A 21,379-nucleotide genomic window follows, 5' to 3' on the forward strand; every position below is an offset into this window, starting at 1 on the left:
CGGCGGAAGAAGCGGCTCCGCGACGACTCCAGTTCCCCAAGGCCAACGGCGCCGCGCTCCCGAGCCAGGCCGGCGTTCCGAGCGGTCGGGCGTCGCGCGGTTGCTGAGGGGACGACGCGAGGCGACGGCAGCCTGCCTTTTCACCCCGCGTCAAGATGGCGGCGGCGGCGGCGGCGGCGACTCCCCCTGCTGCTGCTTCCGGCGCTTCCCCACCGCTTCAGGAGTTCTCCGTGGCCGAGGAGCGGAGCGGGCACTGCGCCGTGGTGGACGGCGGCTGCCTTTACGTGTGGGGGGGATACGTGGTAAGGAAGGGGCGAGGGAGGCGGCGGAGAAGCGGGGCGGCGGGAGGCCGACGACAAAACATCCCGTGAGGAGACGGGGAAGGGGCGCTGGCTCCGCCCACTCGGGCGCTCGCTGAGGAGAGCAAAATGGGCGGGAAAGCATAACAGGGCGAGAGGCCCCGGGAGGGGTGGGGGTTTGGAGGTAGAGGTGAATCGGGATTGGAGAGAGGGGCCGTCGTTTACCTAAGCGGCGTCGCCTATTGGTCGCTGGTTTTTCGAGGCGCGGCGGCCGGCCTATTTTCCCGCCCCCCGCCCTGAGGAGACCTGTTATAGAGCGGTGTATAAATTCTTTTTTTAAAAAAAATTCTTTTTATTAATTTTCACTTAAATAACCAAAAAGAAAAACAAATCAACAGTTACAACAGTTACAAAAAAAAACACACAAAAATAAATAAATATCTAAACATAGCATTAAAATATCTTCGGTTTCTATTACAAATATAAATATAAATTCAATAAATAAAAGGGCGACTTGGTTCCCTGCCACTCGCACTCTTTTGCCAATAACGTTTCATTTCATAAGATTCAAACACCGCTTGGTTGGGGGGGGGCACACAAAACCTTAAAGCGGTTTACAAAATATAATAATAAAACAATTTTACTGCAAGAAAAGTTAACACTGGTTAAAAACTTTCAGAAAGCTGGAATGACAGTAGTCTTAAAACATGAAAACTCGAATACAGGCTTGTGTAAATAATGAAGAATTTCAGTGTAGTGTACCCCTGCTTGATGTCAATAGGCAGGGAGTTCCAAAGTGTAGGTGCCGCCACATGAAAAAATGAAATTATTAGAAATGTGGAACAGATCTTATGGGACACCTGTAACAGTGCCAGTTCTGTCGATTGAAGCTGCTGGGTGGGCAGTTATGGGGTGAGGCAACCTTGCAGGTAAACTGGTCCCAGCCTTGTTGGAGCCATAGCATTGGGTGGCCTTCCCCAACCCGATGCCCTCCAGATGTTTTGGGCTACAGTGGTACCTTGGTTCTCAAACGCCTTGGTACTCAAACAACTTGGAACCTGCAAGACGAACGCCTCGCAAGACGGAAAACCCGCTAGACGAAAGGGTTTTCCGTTTTGGAGGCGCTTCGCAAAACGAATTTCCCTATGGGCTTGCTTCGCAAGACGAAAATGTCTTGCGAGTTCCTGCGGGTTTTCCCCCCTTTTTTCCCCCTTTTCCTAAGCCGCTAAGCCGCTTATCAGCTGATCCGCTGATAAGCCGCTTAACAGCTGATCGCTAAAAGCCGCTAATAGCGCTAATCCGCTAAGCTGTCAATGGGCTTGCTTCGCAAGACGAAAAAACGAAGAGCCTCACGGAACGGATTAATTTCGTCTTGCGAGGCACCACTGTACTGCAAACCCAGATGTGTTTCAGTTTGCAAACTTTTTTTGGAAGCCAAACGTGCTCTGTTTTGAGTGTTACGCTGATGATTTGAGTTTTAAGCTTCTGTTTTGAGTGCCACACTTCCGTTTTTAGTGTTATGCTGAGGTCTGTCTGTTTTTGCTATTTATTTTGCATTTTTGTTTTTGCGGCTCTTTTTTTGTTTTGTGACTGTGTGGAACCTAGTTCAGCTACTGATTGATTGATTGTGTGACTGCAGTACATTGTTTATTGCTTTAATTTTATGGATCCGTGGTCTCATTAGATAATCAAATTCATGTCAAATTGATGTTATAGGGGTTGTTTTTAAAAGTCTGGAAAGGATTAATCCATTTTGCATTACTTTCTATGGGAAAGCGCGCCTTGGTTTTGGAACAATTTGGTTTTGGAACAGGCTTCTGGAATGGATTAAGTTTGAGAACCAAGGTACCACTGTACTATCTTGTCAGCCCCAGCCAGCACAAACATGCCTGCATGGCATGGTGCAAGTCTTCCAGGACTCACAGCTAAGATTGTCCCGAGTGGTTTTAGAAGAGGATTGGACATATTCCTGGAGGATAATAGCTTTGATAGCTGTTCTCTGCCTCCATGCTTCTGAATACCAGTTGCAGGAAGCCAGAGGAGCATTAGCCAGGAACCTTTGGCAGCAACCACCACTTCTCATATGCAAAACTTCATACAGTGGTGCCTCGCAAGACGAAAATAATCCGTTCCGCGAGTCTCTTCGTCTAGCGGTTTTTTCGTCTTGCGAAGCAAGCCCATTGACGGATTAGCGGTTTAGCAGCTTTTAGCGGCTTATCAGTTTAGCGGATAAGCAGCTTAGCGGCTTAGAAAAAGGGGGGGAGGGGAAAAAACCCGCAGGAACTCGCAAGACATTTTCGTCTTGCGAAGCAAGCCCATAGGAAATTCGTTTTGCGAAGCGCCTCCAAAACGGAAAACTCTTTCGTCTAGCGAGTTTTCCGTCTTGCGAGGCATTCGTCTTGCGGGGCAGCACTGTAGTTCAAATAATTATTTACAGTGCCATTAGCTGGATGATTCTGGGTGTGATTTCTCTCCTCTGGCCTTGCTAGCAAATTGGAGGGATGCCGTTTTAGTTTCACAAATACAGTTCTTGGTTCTGCATGGATATCACACTTGCACATCCTCCCACATATGCCATTTGTGTGCAGCTAAATGATCACAGGAAGACAGAAGTGTCTGGCGTGCTCTGCCCATGGGGTCACGAAGAGTCGGACACGACTAAACAACAACAAATGATCACAGAACAGCAGTGCAGAAAGAGCGGAGGCTGACCTTTTGCTGAAATCTATGGGAGTGTGTGAGAAGGTTGTGCCTTGCTATGAGTAGTCTGCCTTTCCCTGCCTTTGTTCAGGCACAAAGATCTTACACTGATTTTAGTACAAAATAATAATTCCACCTGAGTGGCATAGTCTACAGCTCTCTAGCTCCAGAATCCTGATTGCCTTGTGCCATGAGATTAGGCATTAAATATCCCAGTTTATGGTGGCTGGTTTTAATGCCTAATACTTCCCGAAAGTCTTGATCACCACTAATACTTTTCACGATGGGCAACTCTTCAAAATAGGAATTTCTTTATTACATTGCTTTTAACAATACTTTTGAGTGCCTCGATTTCCCTGCTTCCCATTTGCTGCTGAACCAGACTTAATTTAATTTCCCAAGAGACTTTGGTGGAACTCTGAGCAGAGAGCAGCTTAGGTAGTTAGCAAAACTCCTATATACAGGAAGATAATTCCATGAGTGTGCATTATTACAGCACGGCTTCCACAATCCAAGTCACTTGATGAGAAACTATAATTTGAAATGAAAAGTAGCTTGTTAGTAGAAAGGAAGATTTCCAGTGACCCTGATGAAACATTTGTATGCCTATGATTTTCTTTCTTATTTTGGTTAGTCAATTGAAGAAAATGAAGTTTACTTACCTAACGATGAGCTGTGGATCTATGAAATTGACAGTGGATTATGGTAAGTCATATTATTTACTGACAATTTTTATCAAGGCCTTTATATCACAAGCCTTCATAACTGTTTCAAAGGGCATGATCCTAAATTCCCTGGGTAAAAGTAAATCCCATGGGTTTTCATGGACTTTCTGCATTATATGTGCTGGAAAATAGGTATCAGTGTTTCTCCTTCCTTTTTATTGTATTGCTGCAACTAGTCCTGGAGGCTTTCAGCATGTGACAGTGGACACACCCCAGGAGTGGCTTTGACAGGCCGGCCAAAACGGGTGAGGGTAGCTGATGGGTGAGGGACTCCTCTGCATGCCTCTCTTTTAAATCAGAACCAGTGAAGGCGGTGAAGGTCCTGTGTGAGTGTCTGGAGGCGGTTGGAGGATGGATGGCGGCTAACAGATTGAGGTTGAATCCTGACAAGACAGAAGTACTGTTTTTGGGGAACAGGAGGCGGGCAGGTGTGGAGGATTCCCTGGTCCTGAATGGGGTAACTGTGCCCCTGAAGGACCAGGTGCGCAGCCTGGGAGTCATTTTGGACTCACAGCTGTCCATGGAGGCGCAGGTCAAATCTGTATCCAGGGCAGCTGTTTACCAGCTCCATCTGGTACGTAGGCTGAGACCCTGTCTGCCTGCGGACTGTCTCGCCAGAGTGAGGCATGCTCTGGTTATCTCCCGCTTGGACTACTGCAATGCGCTCTGCATGGGGCTACCTTTGAAGGTGACTCGGAAACTACAACTAATCCAGAATGCGGCAGCTAGACTGGTGACTGGGGGCGGCCGCCGAGACCACATAACACCGGTCTTGAAAGACCTACATTGGCTCCCAGTACGTTTCCGAGCACAATTCAAAGTGTTGGTGCTGACCTTTAAAGCCCTAAACGGCCTCGGCCCAGTATACCTGAAGGAGCGTCTCCACCCCCATCATTCTGCCCAGACACTGAGATCCAGCACCGAGGGCCTTCTGGCAGTTCCCTCACTGCAAGAGGCCAAGTTACAGGGAACCAGGTAGAGGGTCTTCTCGGTAGTGGTGCCCGCCCTGTGGAATGCCCTCCCATCAGATATCAAAGCGATAAACAACTACCTGACATTCAGAATACATCTGAAGGCAGCCCTGTTCAGGGAAGTTTTTAATATGTGACATTTTAGTGTATTTTTCATCTTTGTTGGAAGCCGCCCAGAGTGGCTGGGGAAACCCAGCCAGATGGGTGGGGTACAAATAATAAATTATTTTTATTTTTATTTTTTATTTTATTTTATTATTATTATTATTATTATTATTATTATTATTATTATTATTATTATAAAGGCAGGCTCTGGCGGATTGAGCAGACAAGACCAACAGTGGGTCCAATAGTCAAGAAGGCGGTTTCTGCATATGCTGTAGTGTAGAGCATGGGTCAGCAAACTAAGGTCCGCGGGCCGGATCAGGCCCAATTGCCTTCTGGATCCGGCCTGCGGATGGTCCGGAAATCATCACATGTATCGCCAGTGTGCGTGTTCTTTCCCTCTCCCTCTCATGGCAACGGCAGTGGCACCTCCTCCCTCCCTCCTCCTGGCTTCTCCCCACCCTGCCTAGAGGAGGAAGGGGGCTGGGCTTTGTTCGCACACCGCTCATTGTCACCCTGTCGTCACTGCCAGCCCCTGCCGCTTGCAAGACACAGGTAAGCAGTCACCGGGGCTCGTGGTGCTCTTGCATCATTTCCCCCCCAAAATATAGTCCGGCCCCCCCACATGGTCTGAGGGACAGTGGACTGGCCCCCTGCTGAAAAGGTTTGCTGACCCCTGCTGTAGAGGGAAGTGAGGAGCAGCATGGGAATGTAGCCCATCTAAGAGAAGGAAAACTCTGACCCTAAACCTCTGCTGCCTTGTGGGATATCTTCAGGAGAAGGAAAGGTTAAGGAGTAAACCTTACACAAATCTGGAGAGGAATCCATAAGACGGTTGGCCTGAACGTATTGCTCTGCTTTTCTTTGGACCGTAGCAAGGCGAAGAGAAGGCTCTTGTCCCTAGCTTCAACTATAACCAGGGCCTTTTCAACACTGGCCCCAGCCTGGTGGAACGCTCTGTCACATGAGTCCAGGGCCCTGCAGGATCTGATTCCTTTCCGGAGGGCCTGTAAGACAGAGTTGTTCCGCCTGGCCTTTGGCTTGGAGCCAATTTGATTCCCTCCCCCTCTTTCTTTTTCCTTTCTCCTCCTGTGATGAGGCTGCATTTTAATATTTTAATGTTTCAGTGTTTTAATGTTGTATTTTAATCTTGTTTTTAAGTTGTATTCATTCAACTTGTTTTTATTATTGTTTGTTAGCCGCCCTGAGCCCGACCTTGGCTGGGGTGGGCGGGGTATAAATAAAAATTATTATTATTGTCATCTGGCCATCCCAGGACCTCCATACACACTGCCCAGGCTTGCACCCCTGGGAGGTCACTTTGATGCTCCTAATGCAGCAGTTTGACTTCACTCCCAGAGGCACACTCCATTGTCTCTTGAGACAGAGATACATGTCAATGGTAGGTTGTGTCTAGGGATGGCACCAGTGGAGTCTGGTCCATTAGGGCAAATGGGGCATTGCCCAACCAGCTTCAGTCTACCCTTCGCTAACTACTACCTGTATTTTATTACATATTTCATTCATGAATCGCTTCCCATAAGGGCTCCTGAAGGAATATACTCCTGAATCTGTGGGCCAAATTATGGGATTTCTTATGTTCATTGATTTACAGGTCGATGCATCTGATGGAAGGTGAATTGCCTCCATCCATGTCTGGAAGTTGCGGAGCGTCTGTTAATGGAAAGCTGTACATCTTTGGAGGATATGATGACAAAGGATACAGCAATCGGGTAAAGGGTTCCTTTATTTTTAGAAACTTTCAGATAGAATTACCAGCTTGTTAAGGATGAAATAGTATAGTAGTGAGAATTAAACTGTTCAAGAAATCTTAACATTATGTTTTGATTTTATTTTCACACGGATGTAACAGGCTAGAACCAGAATAACAACTTTAGGGTATGCCCAAGTATTTGAACCGCAGAACCTATCACACACACACACACACACACACACACACACAAAATCCTTTTAACCCTCCTCCTAATTTCCATAATGGTTTGCCATGTGATGTGGGCGCTTATGTTTGAGAAGCAGCCTAATTGTGTGTGTGTAATTTGTTTTGCAGTTCTGTGCATTTTATGCTGCTACCAAAAGAAGGGCAGCAACTCATTCATGTCAGTGTGAATTTGATGACCTGCTTGTTATGCTGCCATTCAAAATTTATATAAGCCTTCAGAGCTGCCCTTTGACGTCAGAGGGACTCTGCTTGACACCGATGTTTAGGAACTTATCTTGACTAGATTCTGTGGGGTAACTAGATTCTATAACTCTCTATGATGGGGCATCAGAGTAATTAATTTTAGTAGAAGTTGTGACCAAACATCAATTGAGAGGTTAAGCCTTTCTGCTTCATTTTATTTCTTCGGAATTTATGTTGCTGTTGTGGAAAAGGTTAAGGACAGTCTGACTTTCAACAGTTAAAATTAGAATACGGAAGCCCCCTGCAGTAAGAAGTGCTGCTCATTATTAGCAATGAGGAAGTGGAGGAAGAAGAATTTAAGCATTTTCTATTAAAACTATAAAGGACTAAATATTACTGGTTGTTCTCTCCAGACACCACTTTTGCCGATTAGCACTTCATTTTTTCCAGAATATTGCTGTGTGTTGAAAGTGTCTTAATTTCCTTTTAAGCTCTATTATGTTAATTTGCGAACAAGAAATGGAACCTATTTGTGGGAAAAAATCACAGACTTTAAAGGTCAGCCTCCTACACCACGTGACAAACTTGCCTGCTGGGTGTATAAAGACAGGTAATTGTCATGGGTGATTTCACAAATGGGGAGGTGGCATTAGCTGGTGAAGAGACCAAGTTGTAATTCTGTATGGCTTTATGACCTTTGTCTTCCTTTAATTCACTTGTTCTTCTGTTCCTTCACTTATAAAATAAGAATTGTGCTGATGTCGACAGCCTGCAAATTATGTGTGAGGCATGATATTGGATAGGATTAGAGCCCAAGGCAATATTAAAACCTTGTTAAATGACAGTGGCTCACTGTCTTAGAAATATTAGATGATTAAAATATGAATGCATATTTGAGTTTTTCCTCTGCTGATTGATCTGCATTTTGGTAGCACAGATAAGTCCTTGCTCCAGTAGTTCCTTGCACACTGGAGGGTGGGAAGGTTTCACACACAAGGAGAATTGAAACAAGATGATTGCAGATGTCAAAGAACTCTAGAGTTGCCTTCTCTAACCTGTTGCCTTCTAGGTGTGTGAGTTGTAGTCAAAAAGGTGTAGAAGGCAACAGGTTAGGGAAGGCTGCTCTAGAGAAATTAAATTAGAGCATCTGACCTCTTAGATCTAATGGCAGGAATTAATTTGTAAATTTTAATTCTGATTTTTTTTTTAAAAGGCTCATCTATTTTGGTGGCTATGGCTGTAGAAAGCAGAGTGAGCTGTGTGACTGTTTTGATGTTCATGATGCATATTGGGTAAGAGATCTGTTACAGTTTCAAATAAAGAGGACCCTGTGTTGGAAGGAATATTAGCAGTGGATTTATTGTCTTTTATTCCTTCTCACCTACTGTTTTATTTTTTTCTTTCAGGGAGAACGGATATTCTGGGGGTGGCACAATGATGTTCATGTTTTTGATACAACAACGCAAACTTGGTATCAGCCAAAAATTAAAGTAAGTGTTATTTGAACTCTGGATTTGTTGTTGTCATGTCTCGTTGTCCTCCAGAGGCTTTCCAAACACAATCTGACATATCTTTCCTTATGCTCTTGGATTGATATGAACCTAGACAGGGTGCCCATCCTGTCTTCTTGTGCTAGGCAACTTTGTTGATCTTAACAGTGGTAAGATATCCATATCCACCTAGGACCTTCAATGCAGATCTTAATGTGCAGGCAAAAATCATATGGGCGAAGCCGATAACCTGATCCCAAACTTTTAGGGTTTTAGGTTACCACAACAATTTTTAAATTGGCCCCAGAAACTCACAGACAGGATTGATTTTTGATGTTCTGACTTTCCGGTCCATACCAGAATGTAGACAGTCAATTCGTTCTGCAGCAACTGAAGTGTCTAAACCGTCTTCAGAGGCAGTCCTGCCTCAAACGCAATACAGCAGTCCTAAGAATCACAGCAGTACTTCTTTTGTGTTTGCTTGCAGAATGGAGTTCCACCTCAGCCTCGAGCAGCACATTCATGCACAGTCCTAGGAAACAAAGGCTATGTGTTTGGAGGCCGTGTTTTGGTTTGTACTGATTTTATGTTTACGCTATGAAAAAACAGGGGGAAAGGAGCATGTCAGTGCTGGAAAGGGAAAAGCATTCAACCAGTGTGGTGTAGTGGTTAAGAGCGGTAGTCTCGTAATCTGGGGAACCGGGTTCGCATCTCCGCTCCTCCACATGCAGCTGCTGGGTGACCTTGGGCCAGTCACACTTCTGTGAAGTCTCTCAGCCCCACTCACCTCACAGAGTGTTTGTTGTGGGGGAGGATGTTGGCTTTCCTTTGAAAATCATTGTGAAAGGCTGTATTGTCATATTTTCTTAATTAAACTTTTTTATTTTAACAGCAAAAAAGAATGAATGATTTACATTATTTGAATTTGGATACCTGGGTTTGGTCAGGAAAGTAAGTTTTTCCTCATGTCATAGCTCTGTTGTATGTAACAATTCATGTTCAATGCATTTGTATATTTAGTACTGAATACTCCCATCATTTGGGACGCGGGTGGCGCTGTGGGTTAAACCACAGAGCCTAGGACTTGCCGATCAGAAGGTTGGTGGTTCGAATCCCCGCGACGGGGTGAGCTCCCGTTGCTCGGTCCCTGCTCCTGTCAATCTAGCAGTTCGAAAGCATGTCAAAGTGCAAGTAGATAAATAGGTACCACTCCAGCAGGAAGGTAAATGGCGTTTCTGTGCTCTGCTCTGGTTTGCCAGAAGTGGCTTAGTCATGCTGGCCACATGACCCGGAAGCTGTACGCCGGCTCCCTTGGCCAATAAAGTGAGATGAGCGCCGCAACCCCAGAGTCGGTCATGACTGGACCTAATGGTCAGGGGTCCCTTTACCTTTTACTCCCATCGTTACTTTTTTTCCCCCTTTGGTTTTCTTTTGGGGGGGAGCTTGAGCTAAAAACTGCTCTTTGTTATGCTTAAAATAACAACGATGCCCTTTTTAGATAACTGTTTTAGGGTGGTAAACAGCAATATGGTTTTGGGGAACATTTATTTAGATTGTGTGGAAATCTCAGTTTGACATATCTTTGAAGTACGTTTATCCATTCTTATGAGTGTTCTCAGACTGGGAAAATATTATTTTGTAAAAGAAGAAGGAAGGGAGGAATTATATAAGGACAGATTCCATTAGCTGTCCCTCCTTTAAATTTTTTGTTTAAATTTTGTTTGATGTTAAATTAGCAGTATTTATTGTTCTGGGCCTCAGCCCCAATGAATTTATTACCATATTTATTACACATGCCAAGCCTCTAGGGAGAACAGGGTCCATAGTCCCCTTCTTACCAGTATCAGATAGTGCTTCTGTTAGGAGCCTGCCTCCTTGGTAGCTATGGATTCCTGGTTTTGAAAGACAAGGAGAGTCCCCAGGCAGATCTTAGGATTTTCATGGATCCTAAGAATGTCCCAATGGGACACGGGTGGCGCTGTTGGTCAAACCACAGAGCCTAGGACTTGCCGATCGGAAGGTCGCGGTTCGAATCCCCGCAACGGGGTGAGCTCCCGTTGCTCGGTCCCTGCTCCTGCCAACCTAGCAGTTCGAAAGCACGTCAAAGTGCAAGTAGACAAATAGGTACCGCTCCAGTGGGAAGGTAAACGGTGTTTCCGTGCGCTGCTCTGGTTCGCCAGAAGTGGTTTAGTCCTGCTGGCCACATGACCCGGATGCTGTACGCCGGCTCCCTTGGCCAATAAAGCGAGATGAGCGCCATGACCCCAGAGTCGGCCACGACTGGACCTAATTGTCAGGGGTTCCTTTACCTTTAGCTTTAAGAATGTCCCAACAGGAGGTTCCCAAGAGCAAAAAGACTTGAAAAATAGGGCATTACCCATGGGAAGGACTCTCATTGGCAATGGTGCAGTAAGCAAGCTCTCTGTAAGCAAATCACTTGATGTGAATGCTGACTTTGCAAAATAGTTGTTCCCCCCACCTGAAAGATGCTAAACTGCCCACCCAATAATTATTTTGTTTGTTTCTTGAAATATGTAGGCCTTTTGTTTTTTGCTTGCTTTTCCTAGAATTTGCACAAATGGAGAAAAACCAGGAGACAGATCATGGCATACTCTGACATCTGTAACAGACAGTAAACTTTTCCTGTTTGGTGGGCTGAGTTCAGACAATGTACCCTTAAGTAAGTAGTTTGATATTAATTGATTGCTATCACTTTATTTACTCTAAATTATTGAGTACACTATGCTAAGAGGGAAGCAAGTTCCAGCTGAATGATTTGTGTGATTAACAAACTATAATGCTAAGATAAATTAAAAACTTGTTTGTCAATGAATTGCTGGCACAATAGCAACAGAAAAACTCTGGATACATGATGCTTGAAGGACTTGCCACCATCCTGGCTCCCGTCCCCCTGCTCCAAATCTGACTACAAGTAAACTTAAACATAATATTTCAATCCATCTTTTATCAAAGTCTAGCAGATTTCATGTTTCAGAAGGAAACTGCTGTGGCTTTCTTTATAAGTCAAAGAACTGCAACCAGCTGAAGATAAAATCAGTGTCAGAATGTTTTTAAAAAATGTTCCTTTAGTTTTTAGTTTCAGACTTGGCATTTTAAAAAACAGTACTATAACGCATCGGCTGCAGTTACTTAGGGGTAAATCTATTTATCCGTAGAGCTTACTTCTAACTAAACAGACATATGGTAAATTTTTATTATTATTTATTGAAAGCAGTTTTATCCAGGTCTTCACACAAAAGAGACTCTCAGAGCACCTTTTCTTCTAACAAAGCTGCTTTAGTTCTGGGTACTTTACATCTCCAGCCAATAGGCCTTTTGAGGATATATGGGCTTTAAAATGGTACCCCTGCCTCCCAAGACTAGGTTATTGTCTGCCTCTGTAGCAGAAGTCTGAAATGTGCAGCCTAGTCTGCAGCCTGTCACAACAGACAGAAAGGAAAAGTGGTGAAAAGAAGAGGACTCGCCCAAGCAGAGATGCTGAATGCTTGTGAAACATAGAGTGGTCCCAGTCCATAGAACCATGTAACTAGTCAAGTCTATGCACAAGGAGGCTTCAAGTTACAACATCCCTCCTTGCCACCACTTTTGTAACGGTAGGGAATTTTAAAAGGCAGGTAGTGCTTGCTGATATGGCACTAAAGTCCAGTGTTCTGTAGGAGGAGGGTGTCAAAAGCCCATAGGGTTAGTACAAGCTGCTCCTTGGGTCCTGTCCACAGTTGCCCTAGTTTTTCATATTCAGTATCATTTATTTCATGTTTAAACACGAAACATAATATATTGCATAACATAAATGGTCTCTTATTATCAATGTGTGTGTTTTTAAAGAAAATAAATAGCAGTAACTATGCATCTTTCTTTATTTTCAGGTGATGGCTGGATTTATGAGGTCGCAACAAACAAATGGCAACAACTTACATACTTACCAAAGAGCATACCGAGGTACAATCAGAGGCATACCTGGGGGTTGGTGAAACCAGCCCCCAACCAGGGGCGCAGGCCCGGGGGGAGGGGCGTGCAAAAAACACCTATCAGACTGTGGAGTGTATGATGTAGGTGTGTGTGGTGACTTGCCTCCACTGTCGTGGTGAAATCAAACATAGGAGAAGCTTCCTGTCCTTTTCGTGCCATGGCACAAAGGGATGCTAATTCTTTTGCCCTTCCTGCTTGCCTTTCCTTCACTCCGGATGCTTGGAGTAGTTGGGTCACATAAAATGTAGTCATTTCTAATGTGGCTATTGCAGTAAATATTGGTTTTTTTTGGGGGGTAGGGGGTCAATGCAATTCCTTTCCAATGGTTTAAGGGCTCCTACGCATGCCTCTGGGTATAATAAACTAGTCAACTTTTTCTGGAACTGAGGAAAGTATGGATAAATCGTTATGTCATGTTCAACATCGGAGCATAGGCTTGGATCCAGTGATGCCAAGTGCAAGTATAAACTTCTGTTCAGGCAGAAGTTCTGCTCACATCAGATGTTGTCCTATAGGGTCCCCTGAGCTTCTGGAATGGGAGGGTGGAGGCAGGAAAGCCCTGTTAGACAAGTCTCATCATAGGTCATAGAATCCAACCAGGTATCTTTTAAAAAACCCCAAAATGAATTGTGCACATTTTCAGTTAACTTTATCCTATATCTCTGTCTGAGCCAGTAATATAATTTTCCAGGTGATACTAAAAAGGTATCAGTATAGATACATACGATTGTGAAGAATATTTGATGAATTCCACCTAATCATGCACCTATTGGACATTTATTTGAATTTTATTTGACTTCCACCCTAACACACTCATTTGGAAGAAAGGCACATTGACTTCAGGAGAAATTGCTTGCTTGGTTCATGCGATTGGGATGGCGGCCTTAAAGCCCTGATTCAAATGAAAATCTACATGGGTCAGGGAGTGAGATTGCATCCACACCTTCTATTTATTTGTGGAAGGGGGGGGGTGTAGGCTGCACTATAACAAAACATTCTTGATATGCATGTTTTCAGAGGGCCTGCATGTTGACTTTATCTGTGCAGGCCCTGTGCAAATATTATATCACTGCAGACTGAAGGTTGAACCGGTGCCGCCAAGGGGGATTGGAATTACACTCCCACACCACAGCTAGTCTCTACAATAGATAGAAGCTGATTCAAACTGTGCCAAACTATCATCATCCCCCTCCATTCTAACGAAGTCTCCACCCCCAATGTTTTAGGTAGACTGCGCAGCAGCACACACTAACCATAACATATTTTGATACTTAGATCTTCTCATATTAAAGCAATTTTATATAAAATTAGATTGAAATCAGAGTGTAACTCAGTACTATAATTCTAGGTGGAGGGTTTATTTTAAAAGGTGACGTTAATCTAGCTGATATGTGATGCAAATAACATGCTTTATTAGAATGTCTAGGTACTAAGTTAGAGCAGCTGTGAGAGGACATAAACCTATCAGTCTGTAGAAAAAAGCTTCAGGTTTCAAGCTAGGAGTCAAGGCACAGAGTCAATGCAGGAAAGGCTTTCCAGTGTTCTGCGATGATCCAGTCCAGGCCAAAGTTTTCCTAATGCAGATAAGACAGAGGCAGACCTATCAACAGGTATGAGGAAGAGAACAGGTGGGATACAGTTTAGTGTAAGGAGAACAGTGCATAATTGCTGAAATTAATGAAGTAAGAAGTGCTATTTAGTACCGAGTCATCTTGCACATATTTTTGCAATAGTTAAATAAACAAAAGGGGACAAATTCTGCAATCCTGCTGACCTCAGTGAGTTATACTCAGTCTGTTAATTCTTGAAAGAAAATTCACCTCAGTTCAGTGAAGCTCTCTTTACAAACCTATATGAATTGGTCCTATTTTGAACTTCTGTGTATCCATGCATACCCATTTGTTTATTTTGTACTAGCATGTGCAAAAAGAAAACTTACTCCCTTTAGCATAATTTTGTAAACCATTAACATTCAGAAAGCTCCAACTCTTGGAAGATACAAAGGAGGGATGAGAGATTAAAGACCCTTTGTTCCTTTGACCTCAGTGACATATCAGGGGTGGGGTGAGGAGAAACTGAACGTAGCAGCTCGCTCTAGCTGTGGAAAGCTGGTATCTAAACTAAATTACCAAGCTCTTCTTTACTTTTTTGCATAAGTGTGTTTTTAAGGTAACAAATTCCATCTCCGTGCTTGTCAGATTCCTTTGAATTGAGACAGGTGAGGGAGGAGAGGTGCCTTCTTTATCCCAGAGATGTTTCCCCAACTCTCAAATTGTGCACTTCAGAATAAGCAAGTTCATAGCCTGGGTTTCACCCTATGATTTTGAGTGAAGGCCAAGATCTGTAAGAAAGAAAGATTTCTTTCCGATGGCCCAGTTTTTAAATTGTTTCCATGGCCATACCTGCTTTCAAATCAAGTCCCTCTATATCACAGCAGCCATTTTTAATTATGTTTGCTAAAGGTACTTTTTAAATCAGCACTCACAAGAGAACTATTTTGGTTGTGTTCCTCCTATTTAAATCTGTCTTGCTGGGTTTTAAGATAGCATCATTTTAAGAATTGGAATGCATACATTGTTAAACGTTTATTAAACAGTTGTGTTTGACAAAAAAAGTAAGCCTACGCATGGTAAGTAGTAAAAGGGTAGTAAGTTCTTGATTTGTGTCTAATGAATTCAAATGTTTTTAGAATCCATTTGAGTGGACTAGTTAGTTAGTTCAAGAGCTGAGAGAGAGCTCCATTCAAATAAATCTATTTACTATGTAGTAGAGATTAAAGGGGGAAAGTGCTACAATAGCCTACAAAATGCACTAAAACCCTATGATAGCTATCTGAAAACTTTTTTAAAATGCACAGCTATTTGAGTATTTATTCTCACTATAATATACTTTTAGATTGTGGCATACAGCTTGTCTTGGTAAAGAAGGTGAAGTGATGGTCTTTGGAGGAAGTAAAGATGACTTGCATTTCATGGACACGGTCAGTAAATAGAACACTTGTTAAATGTCACCATTGTGCTGATAAATCTTTCAACTGAAATTTTAAAATATTTTTATGGAGAGAATTTAGGTAAACAGAATCAGATCATATGACAGGAGTTTTGATCCGTCCTGAACTCCTCCTCCCTCTCTTTTCCCTGTGCACCCCTAAATCTCTTCTGAGGCTCCCACAACCCTCTAGAGCAGATTGGGGGGGGGGCGGGGGCACCTGGCAGGTGCTTGAGGAGAGGGTGAGGATATTCCATTTCACAAATTGCATTATCAGAACTGCTTTGTTGGCTTAGCCCAATGTTTTTAAATACCTCATTAAAATATTTAGTTGTTCTTCCTTACCCAGTTTTCCTGGGGTTTTTTAACTGTTTCTGCTGCACGTTGGTATTGTTGATTTTATGTTATTTTTAATTGCACATATTTTAATGCAATGTTTTATTGTTATGCATTGCTATAAGCATCTTTGTTGCAAAGTAACTCATAAATATTTGAATTTTTTTTTGTTCTTGCTTAGGGACACTGCAGCGATTTATTGATTTTCCAGACACAACCATACTCACTTCTCAGGTGAGCTGAGAAATTACTCAGATAACAATATTATAAAGCCATGAGCCTAGTTGAGTTCAACACTGTTTAAAAGCAACTGTATATTCCAAAATGTTAAGCGGTAACTATCCCGACATAGCGGCTTCAGAGCACATGCAGGGCCACTGACACACACTAAGCTGTACCCATGCAGGGGCTGTTCAGGGCGTCAGGAAATGCTCCACACACAGTGCAATGATTTCAAGCCTTCCCTGACAAGGAAGGGAAGAGGGGCCATCCCCTGCACCTCAGAGTCCTGCAGAACTTTGGTTCATGAAAAACGACAGTTACATTCTGTGGATTTCAGAGGCTCTGAAATCCGAGTGTTATTTCAGTTGCGCATCTGTTAACCTCAAAGTTGAAACCACATACAAAACAGCGTGCGACTTTGAAGAGTCCAAAGCCTTTTCCATTCACTTGATAATCCTTGCAACATTATAGATCAACGTTATGGGTGAGATGCAGCTGATGAGTCCCATCAGCGGAAGCCGGATGCAATAGGGCTGCTTCCACCACCTCTTCATTCCCTCTCCCACACTCCAAATTGGCTTAGTGTGGGTGGATGTCAGGAACAGTGCACAGGGGGAAGGGGGATCATTCCATCAGACGAGCTGACAGAAGGATCACCTTAGCACAGAGTTGAATTAATCACTATAGTCCCCATATTGCAGGTAAGGGGCCAGGGCTGAGGTTGCGACTGCATTCAGTCGTCGGCTCCAAACCATGGCCTGTCTATCTTTTTTTTTTTTTAATAATATTTATTATAGATTTTCAAATATAACAAAAAAAAGAAAAACATCCAAATTTAAGGCCTTATTTTCAATATCATCTTTCCAAGACTTCCCCCTCCCCACCCCCTCTTGTATTCCAATTCTTTCAAATAAATTCAACAAATTCTTACCCCAAATTTTAAAATTATTATCATTAACCCAATTTAAAAAATATTTTCCCATCCCCTAAAATCGACCTGTTCCCTTCCACGAGTTCCCCTCTTTAATATAAGATACAGATTAACATAAAAGAATTAAAAAAAGAATAAAATATAATTTAACACCCTTTGGATTCCAAATTTCCCTCCCCCCTTTCCCGGTTGCGTTCCCAATGTCCATCAAATCCACTGTCTGGCCTGTCTATCTTTGTATCTGTGTGAAACACTGTCAAACTATGATATCAAGCCTCTATTTGAAGCTGGTTTGCTGTGGTTTTCAGTTATCAAACCCTTGAAAACACAGTCCCGGCCCTTACTCCACCACAGGAAGCTAATGCACCATGTATGGTAGATGGGAGGAAACTTGCAAAGCTGAACAGATGGAAGACAAAAGCTGCTGTAAGCCATGGTTTAATGTTGGATGTCCAAATCATGGTGTGGAGTCTTAACTGCAGTTAGCACAAACCAGTTTGGCATGATATTTCAACTAAGCCATATTAACTTGCCTAAAGCCACCTGGTAAATTCATAGTTGAGATGAGAATACCTAGATACTTATCGTAGTTTTCGCTCTATAAGACACACCAGACCATAAGACGCACCTAGTTTTTGGAGGAGGAAAACAAGAAAAAAAAATTCTGAATCCCAGAAGGCAGAACAGTAAGAGGGATCTGGCTTCTGGGATAGCCTCTTGCTGTCCTGGCTTATGGGATAGCCGCACGCAGCCTCTCCCAGGCAGCAGAATGAAGCCAGAAGCCAGCAGGAGGAAGGCTCCCCCAAGAGCCGCCCTTCTCCCTCCTTGGGGAAAAGCCCTCAAGAGCTGCACACAGGCTCCACGTGGCTCTTTAAAGGGAGCACTGAGCAGAGCCTCCCGCCTGCATTCGCTCCATAAGACGCACACACATTTCCCCTTACTTTTTAGGAGGGGAAAAGTGCGTCTTATAGAGTGAAAAATACGGTACATGGATAAAACTGTTTTCTTCTATATAGTTTAATGTTTAACCTGCAAAACTTTGTAATCTGGCATTATCTCTTTCAGACTGAGCCTTGACTGCATTGGTAAAAATGCTGCCCTCTTGGAGAACCAACTGTCCTGGTTACCATCTAGACTTTTGGAGGAAGCTATGGATAAAATAACTTTTTGGGCTGCTGCTAGCCATCGTCAAGAAAGAAAAGCCGAAGCAGCAGCACAGGAGCAGATTAATGTCTCTTAGCAACCATTCTTCATGAATATACAGTGCACAGTACAGACCCTTCTCGGAGATAATTTTGAAATGTTGACTGTTGACTGGGCTGAATTTCTAAGGTTGGGTCAGATCGGGTGAAAGGCACTCTGATTTGCTGGTGCATAAGGAACGGGAGCAGAGTCTACTGATGTAATGGCAGCTCCACTTAGGGGCTATGGGCTATGGAGGTTAATAACAACTTTCTTGGGTTTACTGAGCCAGTTCTTAAAGCTAGTTGAGCCATTTATTATTATTAAAGCTAAATATGTTAATGAGGCTTCAGACAGTCAAAGCTTTATTTGGTCATATTCCTGCGTATTGCTACACTTTAGCCATTGTCTGAAGAGGGGAATTTCTTTAATACCTCTGAAGCCGCAAAACTCTCTTCTTTCGACAGCACTATAAAAACTTGGTTGAAAGTTGCACGGGCCGGGTATTGACACTATTTTATAGAAACACTTTAAAGTTGCACTTTTGTGTTAAATGTTTTTACTGGGCAAAGTTTTACTGTTGCAATAAACATTGATGGACTGTAAATAATCACAATTTAAAAAATGTTACACAGACCACAATGTGTAAGGTTTGTATTCAACTTAGCTGTTTTTTGTTATTTATTGTAAAGTATTTATAAAAGACAAATTTCCTATCAATTCTAGGTATTTAGCTAATAGGGACCCTATTGTTACCGTTTTGCTGTTATGTTTTGAATAGAATGTTACTCTGAATACTTTTACTCACTTGCCATTTTGAGCAAAAATCTTGGGAAATCTTTTTGTTTATACATCTTCTTAGAGTTGCCTTCAGGCTGGTTGCAGTAATAACTAAGCACATGTGGTATTAGGAGACTAGGAGGAGGTAGAGTCATGCCATGATATGCTGCTTAATAACTCAGTATCACATTTAAGCCATATATCTCTTTAGGGATATTTTTGATACTAGGGGAGGAATTCAACATCACACTCTTCTGATCATTCCACCAGCACATGCATTTCAGTTCCCCAGAGAGAACAATCCCTTGCCTACTCTCTCCCTCAAACCTAGGGTGTCGGGAGCCCATTGCGCAAGTGGAAATCTTTGTGCTAATGGGACTTGTTAGCCGAATCCCACCATAGCAGTTTTGCTTCTCTTGGGGAAGGGGTGATGCAGATTTTATATAGCTGATCTTTGCTTCCTTGTTCTTAGTGCAGAACCTACAAGCTAAAATAAGGAATGTGGGCTTTTACTCCCAAAACAGAGTATGTGACTTATCAAATATAGAGCTGTGTTTCAGATATTTGACTTTGGACCTAATATGTGAATGACTGAAAATCAGAGGAATCGGGTGGTTCAAACACCTGAACAGATGCAGCAGTTTAGTGAACTCATTAATGCCAACCTTTGTCGTGGAACAATGGCATAACGTACTTTGAACGTACTGTAGGTAGCAAGTGACTTTTTATCTACCTTTTGTCATGAGATTCACTCCAGTTCTGCTCCCTTCTAGGTAAAATGTTGCACTTGGCATTGACGCAGTCTTGGAGCAAATCAAGATGTCACAAATATTTCTCTTGAAGTAATTTTAATGTTCATCCTGGCAGATGTTTGGGTTAAGGCTGAAAACTTGTGTGTGGAAGTTCTGTGCCTTTAACAAGCTGAAATTCAGCAGACGAAGCTTTTCTGATGTGCAGGTGAAGTAATGAGTTAGTTTCCTCTGAATCTCTGCTTGTTGCACAGCTCTTAAAACACAAAAGGAGTCCATCCTAAAGAAAACTAGCCTAGTAGGATGAGAACCCTTTATTGCATTAGAATTGATCTGACCAGTTATGAAAATTATGGCATTGGAGAATGCTGCACAGGAGCATTCAGTTCTTGCCTTCTGGTCCCCAGCACATGCAGTATACTCAAGAGTGCCATCCGTGTCAAGCATTAAAATGCAATCCACTAGGATGTTCTGCCCAAGGCCTCTGCAGAACGAATGGGGGCATCTCCCATACATGAGCTGGAAAACTTCAGTGGATTGCGACAGTATTTTGAAGTGATGGTCGTTTATTTTAATGGAACCTCTACATGATGTGTTTAGGATTGGTGTGAGAATTCTATGGACTTCCAGATAACCTTGCAAATAGCAATGGTGCTACTTCAAAGGTCAAATCCTGATGAGGTCAAAGTCAGGGGAACTTGACTCTGAACTTCAGTAGCAACATTGATGATTATACCATACCTGAGCTAGAAAACTTTGACAAGGAAGTATCCGCAAGTTTTTCATATTGAAATTGTGTTCAGAATCAGTTCCAAAGAAAAGTGCCTTTATTGCCTTATTATGTTTTCATGTGTGTTTTACAATATCTGCAGAAGACTGGAATTTTCTCTCTCGCAATAAAAACATGGAATTCTGACGATCTTGTTTCTGTTATACAATTATATACAGTAATCCTGTTTACCGATAGCAAACTTACGATTATTATGGGGCTGAAACCACACCATGCACACAAGCAAGTTGTCAGCAGGTATACGGTCACCCTACAATTTTGCAGAAGTACCCACACCACCACTCTCAAGAAGCTTTAGGGAAGACCGTCGCACAGACAGACCATTGGACATGTTCAGTGACCATAGAAGACTGTTAGGGGACAGAGAAATGGAAAACCAAGGGGAAGAAGGGAAAGGAATGGAGCATTCCACACTGCAACAACATTTTATTAGTTTGGAAACAAATGAAAGTGGCTTCTTATTTATTAAATTTGTATACGGCTCTTCATCCGAAGATCCCAAGGTGGTTCACAACACAACAGAAAAATACAAAATAAGAACACAAAGTACAAAACAGCAATACAGTACAAAAACAAATAACCCATAAAATGAGCTGCACACTGTGGCAGGGGTATAGTCAAGGAATTCAGAAGCGCATAGTTTATAGAAGGAAAGGAAATCACACTTAAAAACAACATCGTTGCCTGTGAATTTACAGAATGGCAATTGAGTGGGGGTTAGGGGTGCAGGTAAGTCAGGTAGGCAGTGAATCTAGCAGTTGAAGTGGATGGTGGAGAGTAGAAGGTTCTGTGTGTCCACCGAAAACTAAATTCACACCCCAAGGAAAATGGAGGGAAGAGGATACGAGGCTGCATAATTTTAGTCACTTGAATACTGGAGCAGAAGGTTTAGAATCCAGGCCCCCTTCTCGGTGCCTGTGAGTCAACATAACCCCTCATTAACCGACAGCCCTTTCACTTTCCAGAGTGGATGCACAA

General features: G+C 42.9%; 1 protein-coding gene across 2 annotated transcripts; it reads left to right on the plus strand.

Moving 5' to 3' along the window:
• The first annotated feature begins 140 nt into the window (after window positions 1-140).
• KLHDC1 (kelch domain containing 1) lies at window positions 141-20,527 on the plus strand. 2 transcript variants are annotated; one of them, XM_079954625.1, is made up of 13 exons: window positions 141-302; window positions 3,634-3,704; window positions 6,416-6,533; window positions 7,435-7,553; window positions 8,157-8,235; window positions 8,350-8,433; window positions 8,921-9,004; window positions 9,326-9,384; window positions 11,001-11,113; window positions 12,321-12,393; window positions 15,319-15,403; window positions 15,929-15,981; window positions 17,966-20,527. In XM_079954625.1, exons 1-13 carry the CDS (start codon window positions 156-158, stop codon window positions 18,138-18,140), a joined length of 1,260 nt encoding a protein of 419 aa, XP_079810751.1. In that variant the 5' UTR covers window positions 141-155; the 3' UTR covers window positions 18,141-20,527. The 2 variants fall into 2 exon arrangements, with proteins under 2 accessions (XP_079810751.1, XP_079810752.1); XM_079954626.1 differs by lacking the exon at window positions 15,929-15,981 and having other exon boundaries at window positions 17,966-18,103.
• The last annotated feature ends 852 nt before the right edge of the window (window positions 20,528-21,379 follow it).

This window comes from Podarcis cretensis (genome assembly GCF_951804945.1).
Source record: "Podarcis cretensis genome assembly, chromosome: 1".
Taxonomy (NCBI): Eukaryota; Metazoa; Chordata; class Lepidosauria; order Squamata; family Lacertidae; genus Podarcis; species Podarcis cretensis.

Coding starts and splice junctions, on each gene's coding strand:
- KLHDC1 (XM_079954625.1), top strand. CDS start 156: ATGGCGGCGGCGGCGGCGGCGGCGACTCCCCCTGCTGCTGCTTCCGGC. Junction 303..3,633: donor ACGTGTGGGGGGGATACGTG/GTAAGGAAGGGG, acceptor TATTTTGGTTAG/TCAATTGAAGAAAATGAAGT. Junction 15,404..15,928: donor ACTTGCATTTCATGGACACG/GTCAGTAAATAG, acceptor GTTCTTGCTTAG/GGACACTGCAGCGATTTATT.